General features: G+C 45.8%; 1 protein-coding gene across 4 annotated transcripts in view; it reads right to left on the bottom strand.

Annotated features, from left to right (window-relative positions):
• Nucleotides 1–2,340: 2,340 nt before the first annotated feature.
• ULK3 (unc-51 like kinase 3) overlaps nucleotides 2,341–25,365 on the bottom strand; it is a 296,553-nt gene continuing 273,528 nt past the window's right edge. For all 4 annotated transcript variants that reach the window (XR_013609866.1, XM_078685126.1, XM_078685127.1 and 1 more), the window contains exon 16: nucleotides 2,341–3,872. Coding sequence is in view for 3 of the 4 variants with exons in the window: in XM_078685126.1 (XP_078541252.1) it covers nucleotides 3,856–3,872 (17 nt within the window). In the remaining variant the exon portion in view is untranslated. The remainder of the gene's footprint in view (nucleotides 3,873–25,365) is intronic.

Below are 25,365 nucleotides of genomic sequence, written 5' to 3'. Positions count from 1 at the left end.
TCCATCAGAGTGTAAAAGACGGCTGGATTTGGCCAGAGTTCAAGTGTGAATTCAGACAGCTCAATGTTGTAAGACTGCTGGTTGTAGTTAGGAAAATGTTGGGTGGGGAGTGAGAGTTTTGCAGCGGTGGGTTGAGCAAGGTGCTTGAGAGACCTATGAAGCAGCAAACAATTATGGGAAGAGTATGGCAAAAAGCGTGCGACAGACAGACAGACAGACTCACCGCTTGCATATATCAACCAGTTGTTTATTATGAGTTTAGTCCCACTGGTATTAGGGTTTAAGAAACAGACACGTCTTTAGACGTCTTCTAAGTTCAAGGTGGTTCCTGCTTGTTATTTTCTTCAGAAGAGTGTTCCAGGCCAAGGTGGGACTCGGCTTAACTCTAAAGGGCAACTGAGGAAGGCCAGTGTGACTGAAGACAACTGTGTGACAACCACTCAATGAGTGATATTTGAGGCCTCTGCCAGGTGGAACCTGAGGACTAGACACTGATTCAAATGAGTTATCTCAACTAGTAATGCAGACCCATGATGTTCAAACAAGGCCTCTGATTTCGCTTGTTCCTATTCAGTACAGGGACATTCGCCTCCACTAACTACAAAGGGCGCTGGGTGGGATGTGGGCAGAGGCAGGTGTAAGAGGGAAGTGGGGTGGGCCTGCTCTGCTTTCACACCAAAAAGCCCCATTCCAAAGGCATAATGTTGGAAGCTGTATTACTCGACAAGCGTTAGATTTACAGTCGCCCATGATGCCACGTAGACCTGCTATCAAATAGTACCAACAGTGTTACCATATCAGCAACCGGACGGCATTTGCCCACTGATGGGTAGAACGTGGCGAGTATTATCTCTCTTAAAGTCCATTATGTACCACAGAATGTTGCAATTTAACTCACTTAATGCCCAGTATAAGGGGAATATACATCAGTATCGCTCCACTGAAAAACGTCTCACAGGTTGACCAATATTGATGGATTTAAGGTTCAACATCAAACAACCGGAATACTAGAAGTAGCTCACTCAGTACCCAATAATAGATTCACTACGTCTCGACGTCCATACAAAATGCTCATTATGATCTTACTTAGCAACCACCATCTCAAAATATTTGCCAGATCAGAGGATCCTAATCTCAGCCATGGTCATTGCCAGAGTTGAATACAGAAAAAGGAACAATCTGCCACCTCACCTCCTCTTGTCCAGACATCACTAAAATGCCTGCAACTCATGCAGAAAGCACACACAAGACTGCCTGCATCATCTACAAGCAATCACAATGTAGTCCCTCCTCAAAATAATGAGTCAGATAAACCTACACTAGCTGCAGGGGAAGACACCACTTGGTCTCCGCCTTCCCAAGAATATTTACACAGTGAAACGCCTTCTTTAGCAATGACCCTGGTTTTCAAGGTGAAGCAAAAGCCACCGTTATTATCTGGGGACAGATGCTCAGTCTGAAAGTTACAATTTTCTGTGCAAGCATCTGGACTATTTGCTCTCAAAACTGCATTCGCTCCTCTTTGTATGTGTCCGTAAACAAAAGATTATATTAAAAACTAAAGCCAAGAAGCCCTTATATAATGATATGAGCATGAGTTCAAAGCTCTGGGAAAATATGGTCTATGATGATCCAGAGCATCTGCTTGATGCTTTTAGAGTAATTCAGTCTGGTGTGGATGAGCATTAGCGCTAGGGAAGGTCTGAAGAGAAGAGGCCATTATAGATGTTGTAAGGAAGGTAGAAAGTGGCTCAAGTCCACATTCTCAGCATCCATTTTTCAATCTTTATGAGCAGAGAAAGATCCTCCCGTGGCTTTGAAGAAGAGTGACTAAGGTCTTCACAGCTGTTGGAGAAACAAATTCACCTCTGAACGTACAGACGGCATCAGGAGACTCATGGCATCGAAGCCCACATTCACAACAAACTGAATGGTCTTTAGAGCAGCCCACATTATGCCAATCTCAGAAAAACGAAACGTGGAGCCTACCCATGCACCTCTTCCCTCCAGTACAAAGATGTCTGCAGCAAGCAGTCAACTCACGAAGATATTTTACTACTATATTATGAATCTACCGGCTGTCAGAGGGACAAGAAGCTAGGTTCACTCTTATACGTTGAGTGATAGGAACTGCAGGGCACACAAATAAATCTGCATTTCTCAGCTTTCTGCATCTGCATTAGTTATTATATATGAAAAACAAAACAGTAACATATACAGTTAGTTACTTGAAGGAAGTCAAGTGAAAGTTTACGGTGGATTTCATAATTGCTGGAGCCAAAGACTTCATTGGTTATCATTGAGCAAGACTTGAGAGATCACCAATAAAAGTGGCACAAACAGTGTGAGAAGATCTTTATTTAAACTCATCAAACATTGCCATCCTCTTCCTACACTAATTGCAAGACTCCTAGGATCAATTTAATCTCAGGACTCTGTTCTTTGACATAGCGTCATTGTTGCAATGGTAGGGGAGCCATTTTAGATTTGGCCTTGATCACTGAAGCCAAACAAAATGGTGGCCAGTGAGTTGCTGGCACAGGCAGCGACGAGAGCAGTGACTCACTAAAGGACGCTCTTCGAATGGTGATATCCTATTTCAATTCAGGTTTACAACACGTAACTAAAGGTGGGCTGGCGTAGACAGACTTGGGTGTTAATTCAGGATGAGTTAGAGCAGAGTGTGATTCAGATTTCCAGGTAGGACGAATGGCTCCCAAAGGGTAATAGGCCTTGGAAAATCAGTCACATGGCAGAACACCTGAGCGCACCCCAGGCTCTCCGGTCAGTTAGAAAATCCACTGAGTTCCCTATAGGCCAGTCCACCTCTTTAAGAAGACAGTTCTTTTTCTTAACAGAAGCTGCCTTTAATGCCTGGGAAATGTGCAGTGCCGCTTATCCTTTTCCCACCATTGACTCGATGAAGCTTTGTGCATGACTTCTCTCCTCCAAGATAGACAAATTACAAAGAATACAGTATCAGTGCAGGACTCCCATCGCCACATTGCCCACTGGTGCGCATCAGACCTCCTCCCTGGAGACTGAGAGGGGACGTCAGTCTCCTTGTCCATGCAGCCGGTGACCTGGAGCAATGCTCATCACATTTCCTTTCCAGAGGCTGTCCTCTCTCCAAAGTTCAGGTCCAATCATATGACAAGCCTTCCATCATAAACCCCATTACTCTTTAATAGGGTCTCCAATGTCGACAGAACAGAAATGAGCCAGATGTTCCGGGTATCAACATGAGATACATTATAAATGGGAATAGGAATAATGTAAATATCCAGTTATCCTGTAAATCGGACACATTGGACACCCCTGCTCTGTAGTCATCTTCACCGAAGAAGATTTGAGAAAATCTGTATTATGATCATTTCTACCCCTGGGCAATCTTCAGAGGAATGTTCTCCTCCAGGGGCGGGTAAAATGGAGAGCAGCCGTAACATCTATTCCACCCATTGGCCTCTGCTAACACTACCATTAGGTGTGACTGCTGCAGTATGAGCTGAGGCTAACAAGCCATTCCTACTCTATTATTTAAGACAATAACAAAACCACACGCGTAACCAGGTTTATGGTGTCCACACAAACTATCTTGTGGACACCTCACATCCATCAATCACAGTGAGCAGTACCAGAGTACAGCGACAGTGCAACCATGTTTGATCAAAATATTTTTCTTTAAATTATCTAAAACATAAAATACAGTATTCACACATAAGCACGCACACACATGTCTATCTTAAATGAATTGGACACATTTCTTGATTTCCTCTACGGCTGGACTTGAAGCCCTTGAAGATAGAGGACTCCGGAAGCTGCAGAGTCTCCCAAATGAGACAATCAATGGACCCCTCACTGGAGGCTGCAACCTGAAATACAAAACAAAATCAGGGTAATAAGCAGAAAAACATAAAACGTAATCGTTGACGAGAGGCTCTGCCAGAGCGTGCCCATTATGATATAACCAGAAAATTGGACAGACCCCTCCAAAGGAAGATCAGGGGACACAACGTGAGTACAAAATAGCTGCACATTTACCCAAACTGCCTATACTATAGCAGGGCGGCTGGCGACCTTTGAAAGTGGATGTGTTATAGTCAACAGTTGGTCCTAGACAATAATTCAACATACAAATTAATTTTAATAGTCTGCTACGAATAATTTCCTTTAGTCACCTTTGGATTAAATCACTATGATTAATACAGAAGAATACATGATAGATATAATAGCCCCAAAATTTATCAATTGGTACAAGAGAAACACACCTGAAACCAATAAGTCTCCATAAAGTCCATGAGACTTTCTTATTTAATATACATTTTGTAAATAGGTCCAAAGAATTACATGAGTGCCCCCCTCCCCCCATATGAAGTTAATCCTTTCTTATGTGAAGAATTACTTACAATAGTTTAGTTTTAGTTTATTAAATTAGCACAGTTAATTAAAACCATTGCAATAAAATGTCATTATAGCGCTGTTACCACATTAAAAAGCAAAAACGAAGCAAACCATCAGATTTGAATTCATACACATATTACTGATGAGGTAGTCTTGTAGTTACTATTGTAATCATGTGACAGGTTTCCAAAACCAAGGATAAAATAATTTGGTACAGAGACGTAAGTGGCAAAGTGCAAAAAAAAGTCTGTGATACGTTTTTGCGGGGGGAGGGACTGGTAGGGCAGGGGCAGGAGAGGGTGAAAGCAGATTGTCCAAGTGTCTCACATATTTTCCAGACCTTGCAAGCACTTGAATATCGGGGGAAGTAAAGCAGAGAGCTGATGCCTCCCAAGATGTACTGATGCTCCTTTTTAATATAATGGGTTTAAAAGAAGTCTTCCAGGAGGGTCAAGGGCGGGACAACAGCACAGAAGATGCAACCATGATTCAGACCTATAGTTGCACAGTCTGCAAGCCCCCTCCTCACTTGTTGGAGCCCATCGGTTGAAGGCAGTGGAGCGCAAACATAGGAGACGCATGAACATTATATTTTTACGGGCCACTGCGTTCAGACTATCCAAAAGGTAAGGTTGAGGTACCCCAGGGAGGTATGAGTCGTTCAAGGGAAGCAGGATATTTGTTTTTAGGGCCTGAATGTCCATCTGGTAGGAAATTTGTCTAACCTGCTTGTTAATAACCCTTTTCCAGACTCTGAATGCAATATAGTCTGCAGTTAGTAATGATTCGTTGATATGTAGCGTTCTTATGGCTTTTACAATTTGACGGTTCCACAAATTCCCGGAGCTGGCAAGAGTTTCTTTTAACCGGGCTTTAAGCGTGTTATCTGCGGCTTTTAATATCCTTATATAGTATTTCAGGGTGTCAGCCTCACACAAAGTTGATTGTCTTTGAAGCTCCAGCTCCAGTCATAGTCTTGCCCTGTGGATGTAATTCGGGAGATGGAAGATTTTTTTATAAATGGAAACATGGGCGTGGTCGAGACTGGCCGAGCATGCACCAGGAAAGGCCTTACAATAGGCCATTGCCAGCATTTTCCCATTGATATCATCTGTATATTATGGGTGTCTCATGTCAAAATGTACCCCTAGTAGGCCAGCATTAGCATTTTTGTCTTGGATACCTGCCCGTGCTGGCACCATATACCATAGTTGCCATCTCTAATGACAATATTTACATCCAGCATGTCAAGATGTTACTCCAATATGCCAGCACCAGCATTTGCCATGGCTAGGCCATAAGACAAGACTTAGCCCAGTATGCCAGCACCACCATTTTGCTAAGCGTGCCCCATATGACAATTTCTTCTAGTGTGCCAGCACCAGCAGTTTCCCACGGGTACCCATTATGTAAATAATTACCTCTAAGATTCCAGTGCCAGCATCTTGTCATGGTTACCCCATAACCCAAGAATTGCCTCCAACATGCCAGTGTCATTATGTCAGGAATGCCATACAGTATTCCAGATCCTTCATTCTGCTATGGATGTACCATTTGTCAAGAATTACCTCTAGGGTGTCAGCACCAGCAATTTCCCTAGTGTGCTCCGTATGCCAACAACTACCTCCTATATGTAGACTCCAGCATTTTGTTATGTGTAACCCACATACTAAGGAGTACCTCCAGTATGCAGAGGCCAGCGGCAGACTAATAAGTATATATATATATATATAAATATATATACACACACATATATATACATACATACACACACACACACACTCTCTCTCTCTCACACACACACACACACGGACATTCTCTCACTTATATTCCCTCAAACTCATTCTCCCTCCCACTAACTTGCACTCTCAGTTCTACTCAATCCCAATTATTATCAATCACATATACTTACTTTTTCACTCACTTGCCCTATCACACTCTGACATGTTAAAATACATAAACACACTTACATGTTGTTTCACTCACATGCTCATATTGTACAATTCAGTAACTTACACACTGTCACACACACTCTCCCACACGTTCACATACATTCTCACTCACGCTCACTCACTGTCCCACCCACATGCTCACGGTCTTGCTTACAAGCTGTCTCACAGTCTCAGTCTGTGCTCACACACTGTCCTACTCACACTCATTAACTCCCACTCCACACACAATACACACACACCCCACGCACACTCATACATATAAGAACATTACTTTTTTTACTTACCATCAGCTGCTGCTGCATGGAGCCTGGGGCAGCTTCAAATCAGCTTCTAAAGCAGGAAACTGAAAGCCAAGGCCAGTGCAGAACATAACCAGGCACTGGCAGACTTCAGCTTTCAGCCTCTTGTTTTTCCATCTCTCCCACTCCCATCTCGTCACAGATTGGAGTGGGGTCACTGAGGAGCCTGATCCCCACCCTGCGGCGAGATATCCCACCCTATGACAAGATGGGAAAGGGTGAGGTGACCACTTGATAGACTGGTCACTCCGCACAATGCAGGGATCAAGCCTGAAGTGCCCTGGGTTACCTGTATCAGTGAGGCTGCAGTGTAGCTTTAATTAATGGGGAGGCACCAAGGCATGTCAGACTCCCGAGGTCAGGGCTGGGACTTTGTCCAATTGCTGGTGCATGCGCCTGCACCAGTCAGTTTCACCGTCTGAAGCTGTTGCTGATCCTCGCAGGCTGCAAGTTTTGTAATTTTGTTTTACATGCACCAAGAGAGACTAATGGCTATCATTCAATGTGGGTATAATCAATATGCGGCAGAAAAGAAGGAGGGCAGAGGCTTGAAGCCCATAAGGGTGAGCCGCAGGGGAACTATAGTCTCTCCCGTTAGAATGATGCCATAATGGACTAAATTATGCAGCAGTTTACTGAGGTATGAGTAAAAAAAAACAAATTATGTGACCCATTATAAAATTAAAAGCACATTAAAGGCAGAGTCTAGGTGTTAATATCGAGCTATTTTGGTATTTCAACACACATTGATGAGGAAAGGATACCAATCCTAACAATGTATTATAAGTTAAAAATACGTAACCTGGCAAGTCTTTGAATGTGAGATACTATATACTCCATGATTTTCCGTTATAGACTCTCTAGTTGTATGACATGTCCTTAAGGATGCATTCTAGTATAATACCATTGGCATTGGTAATGCAGCATCCATTTGAGTACACAGTGACGTAAAGAAGAAGAATGACATGGAGCTAACCTACATTAAGAGACAGATGTGAGCAGAGGAAAGCACCCCTTTGCACTCTACTTCATATCATGCAGACAGGGGCAGCTGAAATCTCAGTGATACAGTTCACCCCAGCCTAGCATATTCCTATGTTTTCCTGGTCCAGAGAGGAAGAGTCTTGGGTCAAGGCATGAAACATAAGCTATTAACAAGTTGGAGAGAGTTATGTTATGTTATGTTATGTTAGGGCTATTTGTATTGCGCACGGCTGCTCCAGCGAAGGAGTGTCCCGGCGCACCGACAAGGTGGCGAACCCAACACAACAGAGAACAGAAAATGTTATTAAAAAATGGGGATATGGACTTTAACATAACTCAGAAAACAGAAGGGTTTTAACGGCCTTGCGAAAGGAAAGCAAATCGCCAAGGGTCCGGAGTTTCAAGGGGAGAGCGTTCCAGAGCGCGGCTGCCCGCACCCTAAAAGAGCGACCCCCCGCCCGACTGAGTTTGAACCGAGGGGCTGCCGCTAGTTCTTGGTCCAACGAACGTAGAGTGCGGCCCGGGATGTAAGGACACAAAAGTTGGCACAGTAAGGGAGGCGGTAGGCCCTTCAAAATCTTAAAAGATATGCACAATACTTTAAAATGGATCCGCTGCCTAACGGGTAACCAATGCAAGGCTCGCAAGGTGGGACCGGCCGAGCAAAACCTAGGAAGACCTACGATTGCTCTAGCCGCTGCGTTCTGCACTCTTTGAAGTCGGGTTAGCTCGGCCTGGTTTAACCCTATAAAAAGGGAGCTGGCATAGTCCAGCCGAGCCAAAACCGTTGCTTGTACCACAAGTTGACGGGTTGCGGCATCAAAATATTTAAGAGCAGGTCGCAGATTGCGCAGGATGCCAAAGCAGCACGCCGCCGTCCTTTTGGTGTGACCAACAAAGTTGAGGGAAGGGTCCAGCCAGACACCAAGATTTTTAATCTCCGCAACCGGAGTGGGGGTGGGACCCAGCTCAGGAGGCCACCAGGTATCTCCCCATAGGTCCGTCCGCTTCCCAAAGACCATCACCTCCGTTTTTTTGGCGTTAAGTTGGAGACAGTTGGACGTCATCCAACCAGCCACCGCCCTAAGTCCTTCTCTGAATCTTGGGGCATCCACCCCAGAGTCCCCGCTGATCGTGACCGCTAGCTGGGTATCATCTGCGTATGACACCATGGTCATACCACAGAGCTTCACCACCTCAGCCAGCGGCCTCACGTAGATGTTAAACAACGTGGGACTCAGCGAGGAACCCTGCGGAACCCCAAGAGACAGAGGATGACATTTGGACTGATAGGGCGGGGACGCCACACAGAATGAACGATCCCTGAGAAACGAACGAAACCACTGGTGTGCAGTGCCGGTCACCCCTATCTCCTCAAGACGCTGCAGGAGAATTTCATGGGAGACCGTGTCAAAGGCGGCGCTAGGTCTAACAAAACAAGCGTCGCCGTTTGACCTGCATCCAGAACTGCCCGCAGGTGCTCGACCATAAATAACAATGCTGTCTCCGTACTATGGCCAGCCCGAAAACCATTCTGGGTGTCATCCAGAATGTTGGCACGCGACAGATGATCAGAGAGGAAAACAGAATGAATAGTTCTTTGGGCCTCATGATTTTTTTATATTCGGTAAATTTTCCCAACCTACCTCTCTGCAAGTCAGCGCAGGCTCCTTGATCGCCAAGTGCATACACTTACAAGGTACCAAGAATATCCAACTTGTCCTATGTAAGACTGGACTTGAGCGTAGAATCCTTCATGCTTTCTGGACCTAAATAAGTTCAAGCTTAGGACTTTGATTCACGAACAAGCTGTTTTCTTCATATTGGAAAAGGTACCTAAACCAATATGACAGCCTTTCTCTTAATGGTCCAAATTTCATTGGAAAACCTCCCTCTAGTCTCCACTGGATACAGGAAGCGGTATTTATAGCTACAAGGTGCCTGTGCAGATGCTGCTGCTACTAGCTTTATGGTTGAGTGTCTTGATATCACATCTCCCATAGTAGGCTAAATATACGGCAAACATAAGCCTATGGAGATGGCTGAATTAGTACCCCTCCCATCTCTTTTTGTCTTCTGAATTCTATTTTCATTTGACACAATACATCTTATACAAAATACCAATTTGACTGCCACGGTCCTTTTCTGCAATATATAGCGATCACAAAAAACATGGCTTATTTCTAAACATATTCTTACATCAGATGCTCTCCACACCAAACATGGCACTTCAACCTATGCGCCCCAGCACTTATGAAGAGGGCTGGGAGAGCCATCACTTTAGTACAGCATTCACTACAGTAAATGTCCCTCAGCCTCACCACATCACACCTGGAAAACAATGAAATTACTATAATTGATCATATTATGCTCAAACTTACGATACCATCTCCCTGAGGCCCAGTTCCTGTTCTTGGTGTATGTGGGTGCTGTTCCTGGCTCCCTAATTTCACTTACACCTGCTTCACTCCTGGGGGCTTCAACCTCCACCTGTGTAATCACAAAGCACATTCTTCATTCGGCCCCTAGGTCCAGTCTCTATCGCCAACCACTCGTCAGTACACAGAGCCATAGAAACCCTCTCTACCTCACTCTCAACTCATCATCAATAACTGCAAATCTAACCATTTCCTGTCATGTATGAATCTGCATGCAGAGGCCCCCTAGCACTATACCTACATTTGTTGCAAATACTCTCACGACTCCGTTCGATATAAGGGCACCAAATCCAGGTTGCTCTTGCCTCACTCATCAACTCCACCTCTTTCTAGCTTCAAAGAATACTTCGCAGTCAGTTTTCAACTATACTGCAATCGGCCCTAAATCTAGGCACTAATTTCTACAGGCCTCTGTAGTTGTAAGAAATCCAAAAACCCTCAACAACTACATGGATATAAATCAGGACTAAACTACTAGTCTGCCCTTAGGTCACAAACCCCTTCTAACAGTGGATCAATAGCAACAGAGTTTTCAGCAAATTATTACAGAAGAAGGTATTGTGAACACTGTTCCTTAATATGTACAGTTAGTGCATGTTGGAAATTACCAACTTTTACATGATATTTCCCTAGGTGTTTTGCCCTCACTACCTCTATTTTTGCAGGGACTTGGTGCGCTCTACTCCTCCTAATCCGTGTTAAAGTGCCTTTGCTCTGTCCCATTTAAACATATTAAAATGGTCATCAATTAATTGGCACATTTAATTTACTTATACGTTCATGGTATATGGTACGGCTTTTACTCAAGGCCTGTAAATCAAATGCTATAAGTGGGCTGCAGCTCTCATTGTGCCACCCTCCAAGGTATCACTGAAAAACATGTCGTGGGCATGCCATTACAGCGTTTAGGGCAGTTTTAAACTGCAGTTTCAACCTGGCAATTTAAACCTTTTGTCAGGCCTAAACCTTCCTTTTAGGTCGTATCTAGACAGTGCTTGCGCTGTCTCTTCAAGACATGTGAATACTTTGTAGGCTTACAGCGCCCCCCCCCCCTGCCCCCATTGCTTTTCATTTCTTTATTTCAGTCTCCTTTAAAAATCATTGCTTCCAAGTAGTTAGTCTTTCCTATTTGTCCCTCCTTTTCGTCGGTTGTTCACTCCCACAGAGCAGCTCCCCAGAACTTGTATGTAGACTTCCACTTGTCCCATTTTCGTTACTGACTCAGGAACTATTTTTTTTTTTAATTCTGAAAGAACTCGCCACACGAGCGTTAGTGTTTTGTTTGCCTTGATCAGTGCGGCACTCGCGTCACAGCACTGCGCTTCATCTTTCAGCGTGGCGGCTGGGCACCTTTCTATTCTTCTGCACGGCACCCGCTTGTTCTTGAGATGAAAGCATACAGTAGGGAGTTTTCACAAGCACGACCTATTTGTTTCAAATTCCTCAAATGTTTAAGCTCAACAAACCACAAGGACATGACTGGCATTGCTTCTATAACAGGGCTCTAGAACCCACCCCTGGCTTCCATGTTTGTATCAGAAAGTAGGGGAGTTATGCACGCTGATCCCACAGACCTGCATTTAAAAACAAGCATTTACAATGCAATGGTCTCGGCATTATTAAAGGTAGAGCTATTGGCATTTCTCATGACATTTTTTTTTTCATAATACATAAATGGCATTGTCATTTACATTGCCAACAGCTTAATCGTTAAATAAATGGAATTGTCATTTACAATGCCAATAGCTTAATCGCTCGCAAATGCATGACCTATTACATTTACACCCACACAGAGCCACCCACACAGAGCCACCCACACAAAGCCACCCACACACACATACAGAGCCACCCACACAGAGTGATTCACATAGAGCCACTTACTCAGAGCCACCCTCACACAGACAGAGCCACCCACACAAAGAGCCACCTACAAAAAAAAGCTATACACACCTAGAGCCACCTACAAAAAAAGCTAACCACACAGAGCCACACACACAGAGCCCCCCCCACACACACACACAGCCCCCCACACACACATAGGCCCCCCACACACACAGAGCCCCCCCACACACACACAGAGCCCCACACACACAGAGCCTCCGCCACACACAGAGCCCCCCCCACATACACACAGCCCCAGCCACACACACAGAGCCCCACACACAGAGCCCCCCCACACACACACAGAGCCCCCCCACACACACACAGCCCCCCACACACAGAGCCCCCCCACACACAGCCCCCCCACACACACACAGAGCCCACCCCCCCACACACAGAGCCCACCCCCCCACACACAGAGCCCCCACCCACACACACAGAGCCCCCACACACACACACAGAGCCCCCCCCCCACACACACAGAGCCCCCCCACACACACAGAGCCCCCCCACACACACAGAGCCCTCACACACACAGAGCCCCCCACACACACACACAGAGAGCCCCCCACACACACCGAGCCCCCCCACACACAGAGAGCCCCACACACAGAGGCCCACACACAGAGCCCCCCCACACACAGAGCCACACACACACACAGAGCCCCACATACACACACACACACACAGAGCCCCACACACACATAGCCCCCCCACACACACAGAGCCCCCCCACACACACAGAGCCCCCCACACACACACACACATCCCCCTCCACACACAGAGCCCCCCACACACACACACAGAGCCCCCCCCACACACAAAGCCCACCACACACACACAAAGCCCCCCCCCACACACAGAGCCCCCCACACACACAGAGCCTCACACACACACACAGAGCCTCACACACACACACACACACACACACACACACACACACACACACACACACACAGCCACACAAACACACAGGAGAGCAAGCACAGCCAGGGGGCAGGAGAGCAAGCACAGCCAGGGAGCAGGAGAACAAGCACAGCCAGGGAGCAGGAGCACCAGGGGGCAGGGGAGCAAGCACAGCCAGGGGGGGCAGGGGAGCAAGCACAGCCAGGGGGCAGGGGAGCAAGTACAGCCAGGGGGCAGGGGAGCAAGCACAGCCAGGGGGCAGGGAAGCAAGCACAGCCAGGGGGCAGGGAAGCAAGCACAGCCAGGGGGCAGGGAAGCAAGCACAGCCAGGGGGCAGGGAAGCAAGCACAGCCAGGGGGCAGGGAAGCAAGCACAGCCAGGGGCAGGCGAGCAAGCACAGCCAGGGGGCAGGGGAGCTCGCTACCCTCCATCCAACGCCGAACCCAGAGGGGGTGGGGGAGCGAGGGAGGTGTTGGGAGGGGGTAGAGAGTAGCCTCCCTTCTTATGTCCTCACTGCACAGTACAGGAGTGAAGGCCCCGTGCCCAGAGCAGATTTTAAGACACTTTTACATGATTAATAAAAGTATTAACTGAACTTTAAACCATTTTCAGCACTGTGAGCCTCGCTCATTCACTAATGTGCTGCATACGTCACGCTGTTATCAGACGCCATATCCGGCGCCACCATACAGATGTTATCAGCACAGAACACAAAGGCACGTGCTTGGGGTGCGCGCAGCAGTGCGTAAATGATCGACACTGAATACCGGACAGTGAAAACTGGTGAGCTGCAGACTGTTAACAACAAACACTGAAGTACAGGCAGGTTTCATAATTAGAAAGTGTGTGGGAGAAAAATAACTATAACCAGGTTTTGTGGAACTAGAATGTTGTTTTTGGACCCAGCCTAAGTGTCTGTAAAGAGAGTTTATTTTATACAATTTCTTTTATATTATGCTAGTAAATGGATTGATAGTTATTATAAATACATCTATTGTGTGATTTTGCGATGGTAATATGTCGAGTAAATAAATGGAATGAAAACAGAGAACACAGTCTGCAGCTGCAGGAACAAACGGCCATCTGCAGTTGTCGCGCGCCACTTGCGCCCTCACTCAGTCCTGTTGCGCGTGGAAGAATTTCCCACAGAACTCCTGACAAACACAATGACGTTTGGGAAACCCCCTAGATTTGCATACCACTTCCGGTAGGTCCGCATGGCCCCAGAAGGTGTCACCGCCCGCCAGTTGCCTCTAGCACTTCGCTCGCCAGCCAGCCTTGTCCTCATTAAAGACTGTCCTAGAATAAGACGTCACGGGCGGTGGGGAGGGCTGCGTGCTGATTGGATACACAAGTGAACGCGATACATCACTTAGATCAGGGCATGACTTGTTCACCTTTAATCATCAGGATGGCTTACAACTTCTGATTGGTGCCAGTGGCACACTGGGAAGCCCGCCACACCGAAGAGGGCACCACGGTGGAACCAGCGGTGCACCAGGTGCAACACAATGGTGACAGCACCACATCAGGACCAGCGCCACACCCAGGGGGCTGTGGCACGTGGAAGACCACTCAAATAGGCGTGATACCTCAGGGCATGCGCTTCAGTAGAGTGGTTTTTGGCACACAGGGCCTACACCACACGGGGTTTTACACCTCCCAGGTAAAGATTCCACACACGGCCACGTGCCACTCCTAGCCTGTTATATTACAAAGGTCCTGACCCACACTGAAGTGGCCTGTAGCACGCAGGGCCTACACCACCCCGCGAATTCCTCAGACCGGACTGTAATAAACCACGCCTACAGATTCATCACAACAAGGCTTGTGGGGCCCACAGCTCAAAGTGTAACACACACCACAATGCTGCCTGCACCACACTCGTAGATTTGTCGGACCAAGCCCCCAGCACAATACAAGGACAGTGCACGCCCCCATGCCCCCCCGAGGCCTGCACAACAGTGAGGTGACCGGCTCAGCGACACAGGCGGGTGTACACCACTGGGGCTGTGTCTCACCAACTGGCCTGTCACATAAGGCCCACACCACTCCCGAGAATACACCAAATCGGATTGTAAACACACCTGCAGATTCATCACAACAAGGTTTGCAATGCATCACAAGTGTGTATCTCACTGGGGCCCACAGCTCAATGTCACACTCAGCACACTGCTGCTGGCGCCACACCCCCTGTGCCACAAAAGGCCTCCCGGAATGCACCACACCGAATATAATTTATAAATCACACCAGGAGATTCGACACAAGGCCACATGGGTGCACCATACCGCCGGGGTACACAGCACCGTGCAACATGCATCAGGGTCATACGCCACATCCAAAGATTTGCCCTTCCAGATCCGTACAACACTTTTGGCGGGGGTTGTGGGTGGGTGGGGAGGGGGTGTCAAGGAGGGGGGGGGGCCTGAGCACACCACCGAGACCTGCTGAACTGGTGGAGCAAACCCTACATGTGACATGGGTCGAACATGGGTCAACACTACTAGCTGTGCTCCACTCACCACTGAAGGGCGTGGGCACAACACAGAGGCCTGCACCATACTGGGAAATGTAGCGCATTGAAAACGTCTATTGCAAATTTAAGGCGCCAACAGCACCTCGCAGTAGTGTGTCGTACGGTAGTGCAGAGACACACTGGCCCGGAGCAGCGGAGACACCCTCCTTACGTCAGCGGAATCTATCCGTGCACTACAGATAGTGAAAGGGGCGGGGCTCCGGGGAGAGAAGAAGCTTGCGTGCCTGACATATTTCTGAAGAAAAACCTGTATGGGAAGATACATCTGAAGTGGAAACGGGCTCGGCAGGCTCAGAGTCATGACAGCTCTGAGCTGTCACTGTACGGCACGTGTGCTGCTGGGTGGTGCTTCCGTGCACTGTGCATGCTTCAAGGCACGCAGTGTACAGGGGCACCACATACAGCTTTCAGCAGCTGTGCTGCACCGCCATCAGAACCGCTCCAAGCGGGACACTCCCGTAGTTAGTGTTCACTCACCTTGGTACCAGCTATGGTGGTTCCGGGGATGGCCCCAGCCTGGAAGCAGAGCTCCGACGTTTTCTTTTTGAGGATGAAGGAGAGTGTAAAGTCTGGGAGGCAAGCGCCGCCATTTTCGCATTCGGGGGCGTGTTTTTTGGTGAGTGACGGATGACGACACAGATAGAAAGAACGCAAAAAACACGCCCCAAATCCAAAAAAGACGGGGCTTAAAGGGAGTGACGCCCCTCTCCTCCAATGGCTGGCCAGCATTTACGAGGCCAGCCAATGGAGAAGAGGGGCGGGTTCAAGCCCCCTAACTAAAAGACATTAAATTTTCGGACCAAACTGCGCAAGCGCAGCCTGCGGTCCTCGACCTAACAATGCTAACAGCGCCTAAACTGCAACTCGCAGTTTATGTATCCAAATATTTTGCGTGCATTACGTGAAATAGGCACAAAAACGTTCACCAAAACACTGCAACAGCAGTTCTGCGCCCCACAAGGCCATGACTCTATAACGGGTCCCTCGAAATCGGAGCGGCCCAGGCATGAAAGGGGCCGCATAAAAACGAGAAGGGTAGGAGCCTTGGTAGGTAATGGCTGGGCAGTCTGTCATCACCCAGGTCAGCAAAAAGGAGGCGAACAGCTCCCTGCAGGAGAAAGGTAAGCGACTCTACAACCTACCAATTATAGGGGTCCCTTTATCACACACCTACCACTCCCCCAATTGGTCCTCCTTTATAGCAACTGTAATAGCTCACTTTCTACCGAGGCCACCTGACAACTAGGGATACATATATATTTTTTTATTATTTTGCGAGATGGGGATGGGTATAACTTTAATGCCTTTTGCCCTTCATGTGGATCTCAATTTGTCCTAGGTTAGGTTTGTTTGAGTAAGTTACCCTATGAAGACTCGGGCCCGCGCAGAAAAATAAAATATATTTATTTTACTCGGGAATACAGTACCTTCATTACAATGCAAAATTTTGACAGTGCATTTTAATATAAACATAGCCATAGCATACTGTTTTATTGTACATTATTATTTTGTTCTCTAGAAGAGAAACAAAATGGTTACTTAACAGTAGTAGTAGTTTTGCAGCTTGAAGAATTTTCTGGATTCACATGCTGTGCATTATGCCGCCATATAAACATAGCCATAGCATACTGTTTTATTGTACATTATTATTTTGTTCTCTAGAAGAGAAACAAAATGGTTACTTAACAGTAGTAGTAGTTTTGCAGCTTGAAGAATTTTCCGGATTCACATGCTGTGCATTATGCCGCCACCTAGTGGTTGGGCCTGGAATAGTCTTTTTTTTTTCTTTGGGTGTTGTCGACCACCATTTGTGGCCAGGTGTGTGATGTCAGATGGTGCCCTGGAGGCCGTTGTACGTGGTGGCCATCTTCGGATTATTTTTTCTGTTTGTGTTTTAGTATACAGTCCTTTAGATGGTTCTTCATAATGTTTATTATATATATTTTTTTCCCACCAGGATGGGTGGGTCGCATGTGAATCCAGAAAATCATTCACGCTCCAAAACTACTCCTACTGGTAAGTAACCATTTTGTTTTGCAGCCTGAATCCTTTTCTGCATTCACACGCTGTGCATCAGATTATGTAGCGGTTTCTCCCATCTTGTGGAGGCTGAGGTGAGAGGAAGATTTTGCGAACAGGTGTTGAAGTACTTTCTGTCCAATTTGCGCTTCCTTATTAATGTGTATGTCCACACAATAATGCTTGGTGAATGTGTGTGATGCCCATGTAGCTGCTGCACATATAGGGTCTATGGGCATGTTGGCCATAAAAGCTAGGGTTGCTCCTTTCGTTCTAGTGGAGTGAGCTGTTGGTCCCAGTGCTAATTCTTCTGTAGAGGTGGTATAGCATAGTTGGATGGTTTGGACTATCCATCGTAAGATAGTTGCCTTTGTGACTGGCGCTCCTGTGTTTGTATGCACATAGGTAATAAACTGTTTGGGCTTTCGGATTTGTTCCGTTTTTTGTAAATAATTCAGCAGTGCTCTCCTTACACCAAGGGTATAGAGGCTGTTTCCTCCTTTTGTTTGTGGGTTTTTGAAGAAAATCAGAAGGAGTATAGTCTGATCTAAGTGATATTTGGATATAACCTTTGGTAGGAATTGTGTTTTTTTTTTTTTAAATAACCTTGTTCTTGTGGATCTTCATCTTTGGACCCTGTATGGTTAATGCCTGTAACTCACTTACTCTTCGTAAAAAAGTAATGGAAATGAGAAAGGCTGTTTTTAAAGTGATGTGTTTTAAGTTCTGCTTTATGGGCTCATATGGTTTTGTCACGAGTTGCGCGAGCACTGTGTTTAGACTCCACATGGGAACTGGTGAGGTTCTAGGTGGTGCAATTCGTTTGGATCCTTCTAGGAATCTTTTTATGACAGGTCTTTTGAAGAAACGTTTGCATGTTTTTCCTCTTGTGTATGCCATGATAACAGCGAGGTGTACCTTTATGCTTAAGTAGTTGATGTATCTGTCTAAGAGATGAGTTAGATATATGATCACTGTTTCTTATGATTTGATAAAGTTCATTTGATTGTTGGCTGTTCGCCAAGTGGTGTATTGCTTCCATTTAGCAGAATAGCATTTTCTTGTAGTTGGTTTTCTTGCCTCTTTTAAAACTTCTGTTGTTCGTTGAGGCAGGTTGAGGTGAGCAAATTCTACATCTTAAGGTGCCAAGCCGCTAAGTGTAGCATTGTTGGTTCTGGGTGAAAGATTTAGCCCTGTTGCATTGTCAACATATCCTTGTCTGCTCTGATCTGGATTATTCATCCCTCGGACATTTCAAGCAGTGTTGAGTACCATGTCTATCTCGGACATTGTGGGACAATGTGAATCAGGTTTGTTCCTATTTGTCTTGCTTTTTCTAGTACTCTTTGGATTAGGGGTATCGGTGGAAAGGCATATGCAAATATCCCTGGCCAATTTAGTGACAGGGCATTCCCTTTTAACAGGTGCTGAGGAAACTTCGAGGCAAAGGACTGGCATTCCCTGTTCTGTATTGTTGCAAACAGGTCTATCACTGGTGTCCCCCAGATTTTAAAGACGTATGGTACTGTTTTGCTCTTCAATTCCCACTCGTGGCAGCAGCTGTTCTGCTTGCTCAGCAGTTCTGCTGGTGTGTTGTATACTCCCAGTAGGTTTATCGTTTGCAGACTGATACCTTGAGGTATTGCCCAATGCCAGATCTGTTATGCTAGCTTGCTTAGCGGAAATGATCTTTTAACTCCCTGTAGAACATTGTGGTGGTGTTGTCCGTTTGAATCTGGACAGTTCTGTTTTGAATGCGTTTCTGAAACGCTTTCAATGCTAGGAATACTGTTTTCATTTCCAAGTAATTAATGTGTTTTATGGAACCTTGCTTGTTTCATTGGCCTCGTACTTTTAGTCTTTTGAATGCCCTCCCCATCCATTGAGGGACGCGTCTGTTGTTATTGTCACAGAAGGAGTTGGGTTTTTGAAAGGTCTCCCTTGTGCTAAGTGGCTGGATGCCCACCATTGTGTTTCCGCTTGCAGCTTGTGCGTAACAACCACTTGATCCTCCCAACTCCCTGTGGCTTGAGACCAGTTGTTGGTGAGTCATTCCTCGAAGGGGCGCATAAGTAGGCGGTCCTCGAAGAGGCGCATATGTAGGCGTGCATGAGGGATGAGTGGGATGCATGATGCCATCATGCCTATGAGTTTGCTGCCTCTCCTCACTGTCAGAGATTGCCCCCCAGTGGTAGAGGGAGGTCTCCTGTTTGATAGCTTGTATCCGTTGTTTGCGTCGGGTAGGCCCGTGCGTTCTTTGAATTTAGCCTTGCACCTAGGAAAATCTTTACTTTTTCTGGCCTTGTAGACGATTTTATGTGAGTTATGGAGAACCCTAGCTTTTGCAGCGTGTGGATAGGTGTTTGAACGTGACTGAGACATCTTTGTTTTGAGCCTGCCTTTATGAGCCAGTTGTCCAAGTAGGGGTAGGCGTGCATTCCCTCCCTTCCAGGTGTGCGGCGACTGCAGCTAGGCACTTGGTATAGACACATGATGCAGATTTTATTCCAAAAGGTAGAACTTTGAACTGGTAGTATGTTCCGTTGTGCAGAAACCGGAGATCTTTTCAGTGGTTCTTGTTCATAGGCATGTGTAAATAGGTGTCTTTGAGGTCTATTGTTGCCATGTAATCCCTTTTTGAATTTGTGGTATTATCTCTTGGAGAGTACTCATTTTGAAGTGTTGTGTTAAACTGAATTTGTTTATGAACCTTAGGTCCAGAATTAGTCTTAGTGATAAATCCTATTTTTGGAAAAAGGAAATACGGTGAGTAATTTCCTTTGAAAAATTCCAATCTTGGCACCAATTGGATTGCTTGTTTTGCAGCAGGTCTTAGATTTCTGCATTAAACTGTTTGGAACTTCTTTATCCTTGGTGGGTTTGAAGTTGGTGTTTTTGTTCATTCTATGCAGTACCCGTATTTTACCAAATTTAAAATCCATTTGTCTGTGGTGATTTTTCTCCACTGTTGTTGGTATTGTGTTATCAATCCTCCCACTGGTGTTGTGTGTGGGGCTTTGTCCCTATAGGAGTCAATTAGAGCCATTTCCTCTTCCTCTTTAGGTCTGGCCTCTGCCTCTTCCTCAAAAGGACTGCTTGAGCAGTTGCTGCCAACCTTGGTATCCTGTTTGTTGGCTTGTCTGTTGGCCAATCCCCTGGCCTTGTTGTTGGTGTGACATTTGCTGACTCTGCACAAATGCTCCTCTTCCTGTGGGTTTTCCGCTGTTAAATCCACCTCTTTTGGAGCTCCCATTGCTCTTACAGTCTCAATATTTTTTTGAATTGTTGGAGTGATTCGCCCACCTACTTACCAAATAGCGCTTCCCCTGTGAAAGGCCTGTTATTGATGGAAGTTTGAACTTTCTGCTTAAATCCCGAATTTCTAAGCCAGGTATGCCTTCTCAAGGTGGTGCCTGTGCACAAGTGTCTGCTGTATCTATTGCAGATTTAAGGCATGTGTTGGCGATGTTCTTGCCTTCCAGTACAATAGATTTTCCTCTTTTCCCGTCTTCCTCTGGAAGCTTGTTGATGAGCTCTTCAATCTCATCCCATTGCTGGTGTCCATATCTGTTTAGTAGGGCATTCGAGTTTCGATGCGCCACTGCGTCGCTGGCTCCTTTTCCATCTTCCTGCCCACCTTGTCCATCGGATTGCTTTCCTTTTCTGGGGGTGGGTCACTGTTAGAGATGGCATTTACCCTTCTCCTGGCTGTGGTTACGATGATGGAGTCAGGTACAGTGTTCCTTTGAATATATTTAGGGTCCTTGGAGGAGGCTTGGTACTTTTTCTCAACCCTAGATGTTACCCCTTTACGTGAGGCAGGTTCTTTAAAGGCTTGCTTGCCTTGGTCTAGAATGCTTGGTAGCATTGGCAAGTATGGAGTCCTCTTGTTGGCTGGGGATAATATCTCTAGAAGGAAACATGTATCACCCTTCTCCTCTTGGAGGGGGACTCCGAAAGTGTCTGCACCCTTTTTCACCAGGCAGTTATAGAAGGCTAGATCATCTGGTGGTGATGCCTTCGAGGGATAGCAGCAAATTTCCTCTTCGATACTTTCAGTGTCAAGGTCATTCCATGTGTCCTCGAAATTCTCTGAGGCATCATCCTCTTTAGGAGCGTCTGTGAATTCCTCAAGATCTTCCTCTCGAGGTTCTGGGGTTGGGGGCGATTCGAAAACCTTCTCTTCCTCCCCTCCCCTTTGGAGTCTTACGCCCCTTCGACGTTGACGTTGTCTGTTTCAGTAGCTGGGACTTTTGGAATTCGCAAGTCTTTCAGCTAAGTGTCGAACTCTTTCTTCTGGAGAAGAGTTGCCATTTCGGCTTCGAGTCGTTGTCTTTTCGACCTCGAGGGCTCTCTCGGCGTTAGAGGCCGGAGACTTTCTTTTCCTTGTTTGCACTTGCCTCTGCTTTTTGATGGAGTTGTGCTACACTTCGGGGTTTCGTGTTCGCCCCTTGTCTTCGGCGACTTGTGCCATTCTCCTTCGACGGTCTCCTTTGGTAGGGTTCCTTGTGGCTCTTTTGATCACGGCTGACCTTCGATAGCCTTTTTCTTTGGTGTCGAGGCTGCCTTAGGCTGGGCTTTGCTGTTGTGGCCCTTCGGTTCTGGCGGATGTGTATGGTGTCTCACCTTATCCTTCTTCCCTGTATCGACTGTTTTCTTGTGGGAGTGTGGTTTTTCAGAGTCTTCTTCCAGAATTTCGACATCTGAACCTTTGTGCATCGATTCTGCTGGAACTCCTTGGTTCATCACTGAAGAGGCCTAGGTCCTTCAGTGAAATCTTCTTCGAAGTCTGTGACATCATTGCGTACTGGGCTTCTCTCCGCTTTAGGCGTGTCCTCGGCTGGAACACCGCACAGGCCTCACAGTCCTTGTCCTTATGGTCCTTCAGCAGGCAGAGATTGCACATGTCATGTGGGTCGCGTTGTGCGAACTTGTGGTGGCACTCGGGCAGAATTTGAAGGGGGTATTTTCCATGTCCCCTACCTCGTCATTTGTCAACCCTTGTTGTCCCTTTGTGTCATTCTCAGAGTTCTGTCCTTCTCTCCGGTGTCGATGGATTGTACTCAAATGATCGTCTTTTCTCTTCTTTTCAGGGCGTTTCCTGAATTTTCTTCCAGAGCCTCTTATCTTGCTTCCAGACCCAACTGCGAAAAAAAGAATCTGAAGGTGGCTACGACGCACAATGACCTCCAGGGCGCCATCTGACGGCACACACAGTTGGAAGTCCCTGGCACCAAATGGTGGTTGACAACGCCCAAAACAAGCACAAAAAAAAAAAGACTATTTCAGGAAAATACCAATATATCTGTATATGTATTTCATTGTATAGTATGGGTGTCATGTCTAAGAGTTCAAAGGTCAGAAGATTTGTCACTCGGGGCACAATGAACAGAGAAATGGAAATGGCTGTGAGCACAAATATTCCCCACGTACGATGACTTAGAAGCGGATTTACTTTTGGCCTGGGAAAAAGAGCTAAACGATAAAATTTTTAGACTTATGAATATTTTGATTGAGAACGCTGATCGTAAAGTTACAAAAACAGCCTTGGAAATGGACATTTTAGAGAAAGAGATTGTTGATCTTAATAGTAGAAATCCTAGTGAGATATGAAGATGATATTAAACAACGTATATTCCCTTCTCCCCCCCTTTTTTTAGACACATGTTATCTGGGACCACATACAGGTTTTACCTGGAATGTGGTGAACTGGTCTACAGAGATTTGTGCTTGGTGAGTGGCATCTTTGCGTACTATCTGATACTCCTCAGACTTTGTCCAAGGAGGGGTGTTTGTCACTCTATTTTAAACAACTACACCTATTAAGAGTTGTGTGATAATAAGTCACCGACTAACTAATGTGAACTACTTATGTGGACTATGTGGTTCTCCGCTATTCTCATTCCTCTGCGACAAGTTTGGCTTTGTTGTTCTTTGATGCACTGCTTTCCTTCTCACTAAACATAATTTGTTTTGATCACTAGGTGAATTTTTGGTGATTCTTGGCCTTTGGTTTTCACTCACTTCTAAGTTTTTATGTTCACACAAAACTTGGGTTTTGATTTCTGAACATTGCTATATATTATCGAATGGAGTTGAACATTATTTGAGTGTATGCATATATTTTGTTGTTGTAGCCCTGAGACAGCCGTGAGGTGATTTTCCCCAAGACGAAACACGTGTCGGCTATTGGCTACATTTGGTGAAGTCATCTATACCAACTCACCACTAAGAAGTCATGTGTGATACATCTACAATTGGGATAAGAATAAAGGAAACAAGAAAATAAAGAATACTACTTTTTGAGAATACCTTGAATCTGGAAACTTTATTGGACTGATAGTCTGATATGATTCAATTTTAAATGTTAATCTGTTCTTTGCTCGGGAGCGATATTTTGTTTACTGTTTATCCACTGTGTACTTTCTGGTCACAGAGAGTTGTTGGGACGTGGGTGGCCGTTTCCATTTTGTTCCCTTGAGCAACCTTGAAGCTATTTGGTCTTATTGTTACTCAAATATTAATTTTGCGCAAAGTGTAACCTAGCCACGCTTCGAAGTTTACAGAGAAATGGACAGATATGATGGTGGTAGCTGCAGCGAGTGGTGTGTTTTTGTTTGTTTTCTGCTGCTCATGCTGTATCTGCTGTTTGTGTGACTAGCAGTTACAGACGAAAACAGGTAGAGCAGATATATGCCCCCACTTTGTCTTGCATTCAAAGCACCCTTCTTGTACATCCAGAGAGGATCAGTATCCTGGAAATTAGGCTATGCTTGTGTGTGACGCGAGCCCTGCGTGGTAAGGTTTTTTTCAGTTCTCGGAACCTGATCACCTTGTAGAACATCTGCAAAAGTGCCCGCTACATGATTTACTTTCTGTTTAGGTCTGTTCTATTATTTAGGAGAAGCTGCTCACAAATAGATTGGTGAAGGTTTTCTGGTTTTCCATTCCAAATGTTGTGCCTCACATCCCTATATCTGACCGTTTAATGACTCGGTTGACAAAAGGCTAAAAGTCTATGTGCTATAAATGTCCTATGAAAAATCAGATCATTTTCAGATATGTTGTTGGTAAGTGGTTTAATGCACGCTCGGGTCGTGCTGCAGATTAGATACCATCTTTACTGGTTCCATTGGTAATCTCAAGGGCAGTCTGAACTGGTCCTGTAGCCTTCTTCAGAGTCAGAGTACAAATTAATGATTCCATGTGAACAAATGCTATCAAACAAGTGCATCAGTTTTATTCTGAAAGTCACAAATAACAGCTTTAACATTCCAGGTTCATGAGCTAAAAATTAAGCATCAATCTGCGCGAACGTAAATTTAGAATTCTATGGGATCAATAGGACTACGGTCTTTAGTCGTAAATTGTTTACATCTGTTTGCAGAGTAACCCCTGTGGGAATACGGTTCATAGGTAGGTCAAAAACAGCCTGGCACAGTATCGTTTTTAGCCATCCCTGTATCTGCATGCTGCTTATTTCTTAGATTTGTTCACAAGCAGGACCAGCATTCCTACCAGATGTCAAGGGGTTTTACATGGCCCTAGAGCCCCTGCCGTGTAGGAGACTCTCCACCATCATTCATGGCAGCTTTGTTTATCCCCAGTATCTTTGTATACCTATGATGTAGTTTAACTGAGTGCCCAGGGCAGATATCTGGGCAGTCCCCAGCAAGCCACACTAGATTGAATGGGTTCCTATCATGTTGAAAATACCCTAATGTAGATGCCCATCTCTGTTTGCGTATTAAGCGTTTTAAAAGCTTTGGATCACATTAGAGATTTCATTTCTGCATTTTTAGGTCTGGCTTGATAGTACAGCTGTCTCCAAGAAGTACTGTAAGGTTGAGTGGCGTTAAGTTAGTGTTTTACTTATTAAATATGATAATATAATTATATGCAATAAAAAACCAAGAGGAAAAAAAACATGAGTTGTACAAAAATGTAA

The sequence above is a fragment of the Lissotriton helveticus genome, chromosome 3_2 (genome assembly GCF_964261635.1).
Source record: "Lissotriton helveticus chromosome 3_2, aLisHel1.1, whole genome shotgun sequence".
NCBI lineage: Eukaryota > Metazoa > Chordata > Amphibia > Caudata > Salamandridae > Lissotriton > Lissotriton helveticus.
The sequence above is the reverse complement of the archived record's forward strand: the minus strand, read 5'-3'. Positions and strand labels throughout refer to the sequence as shown.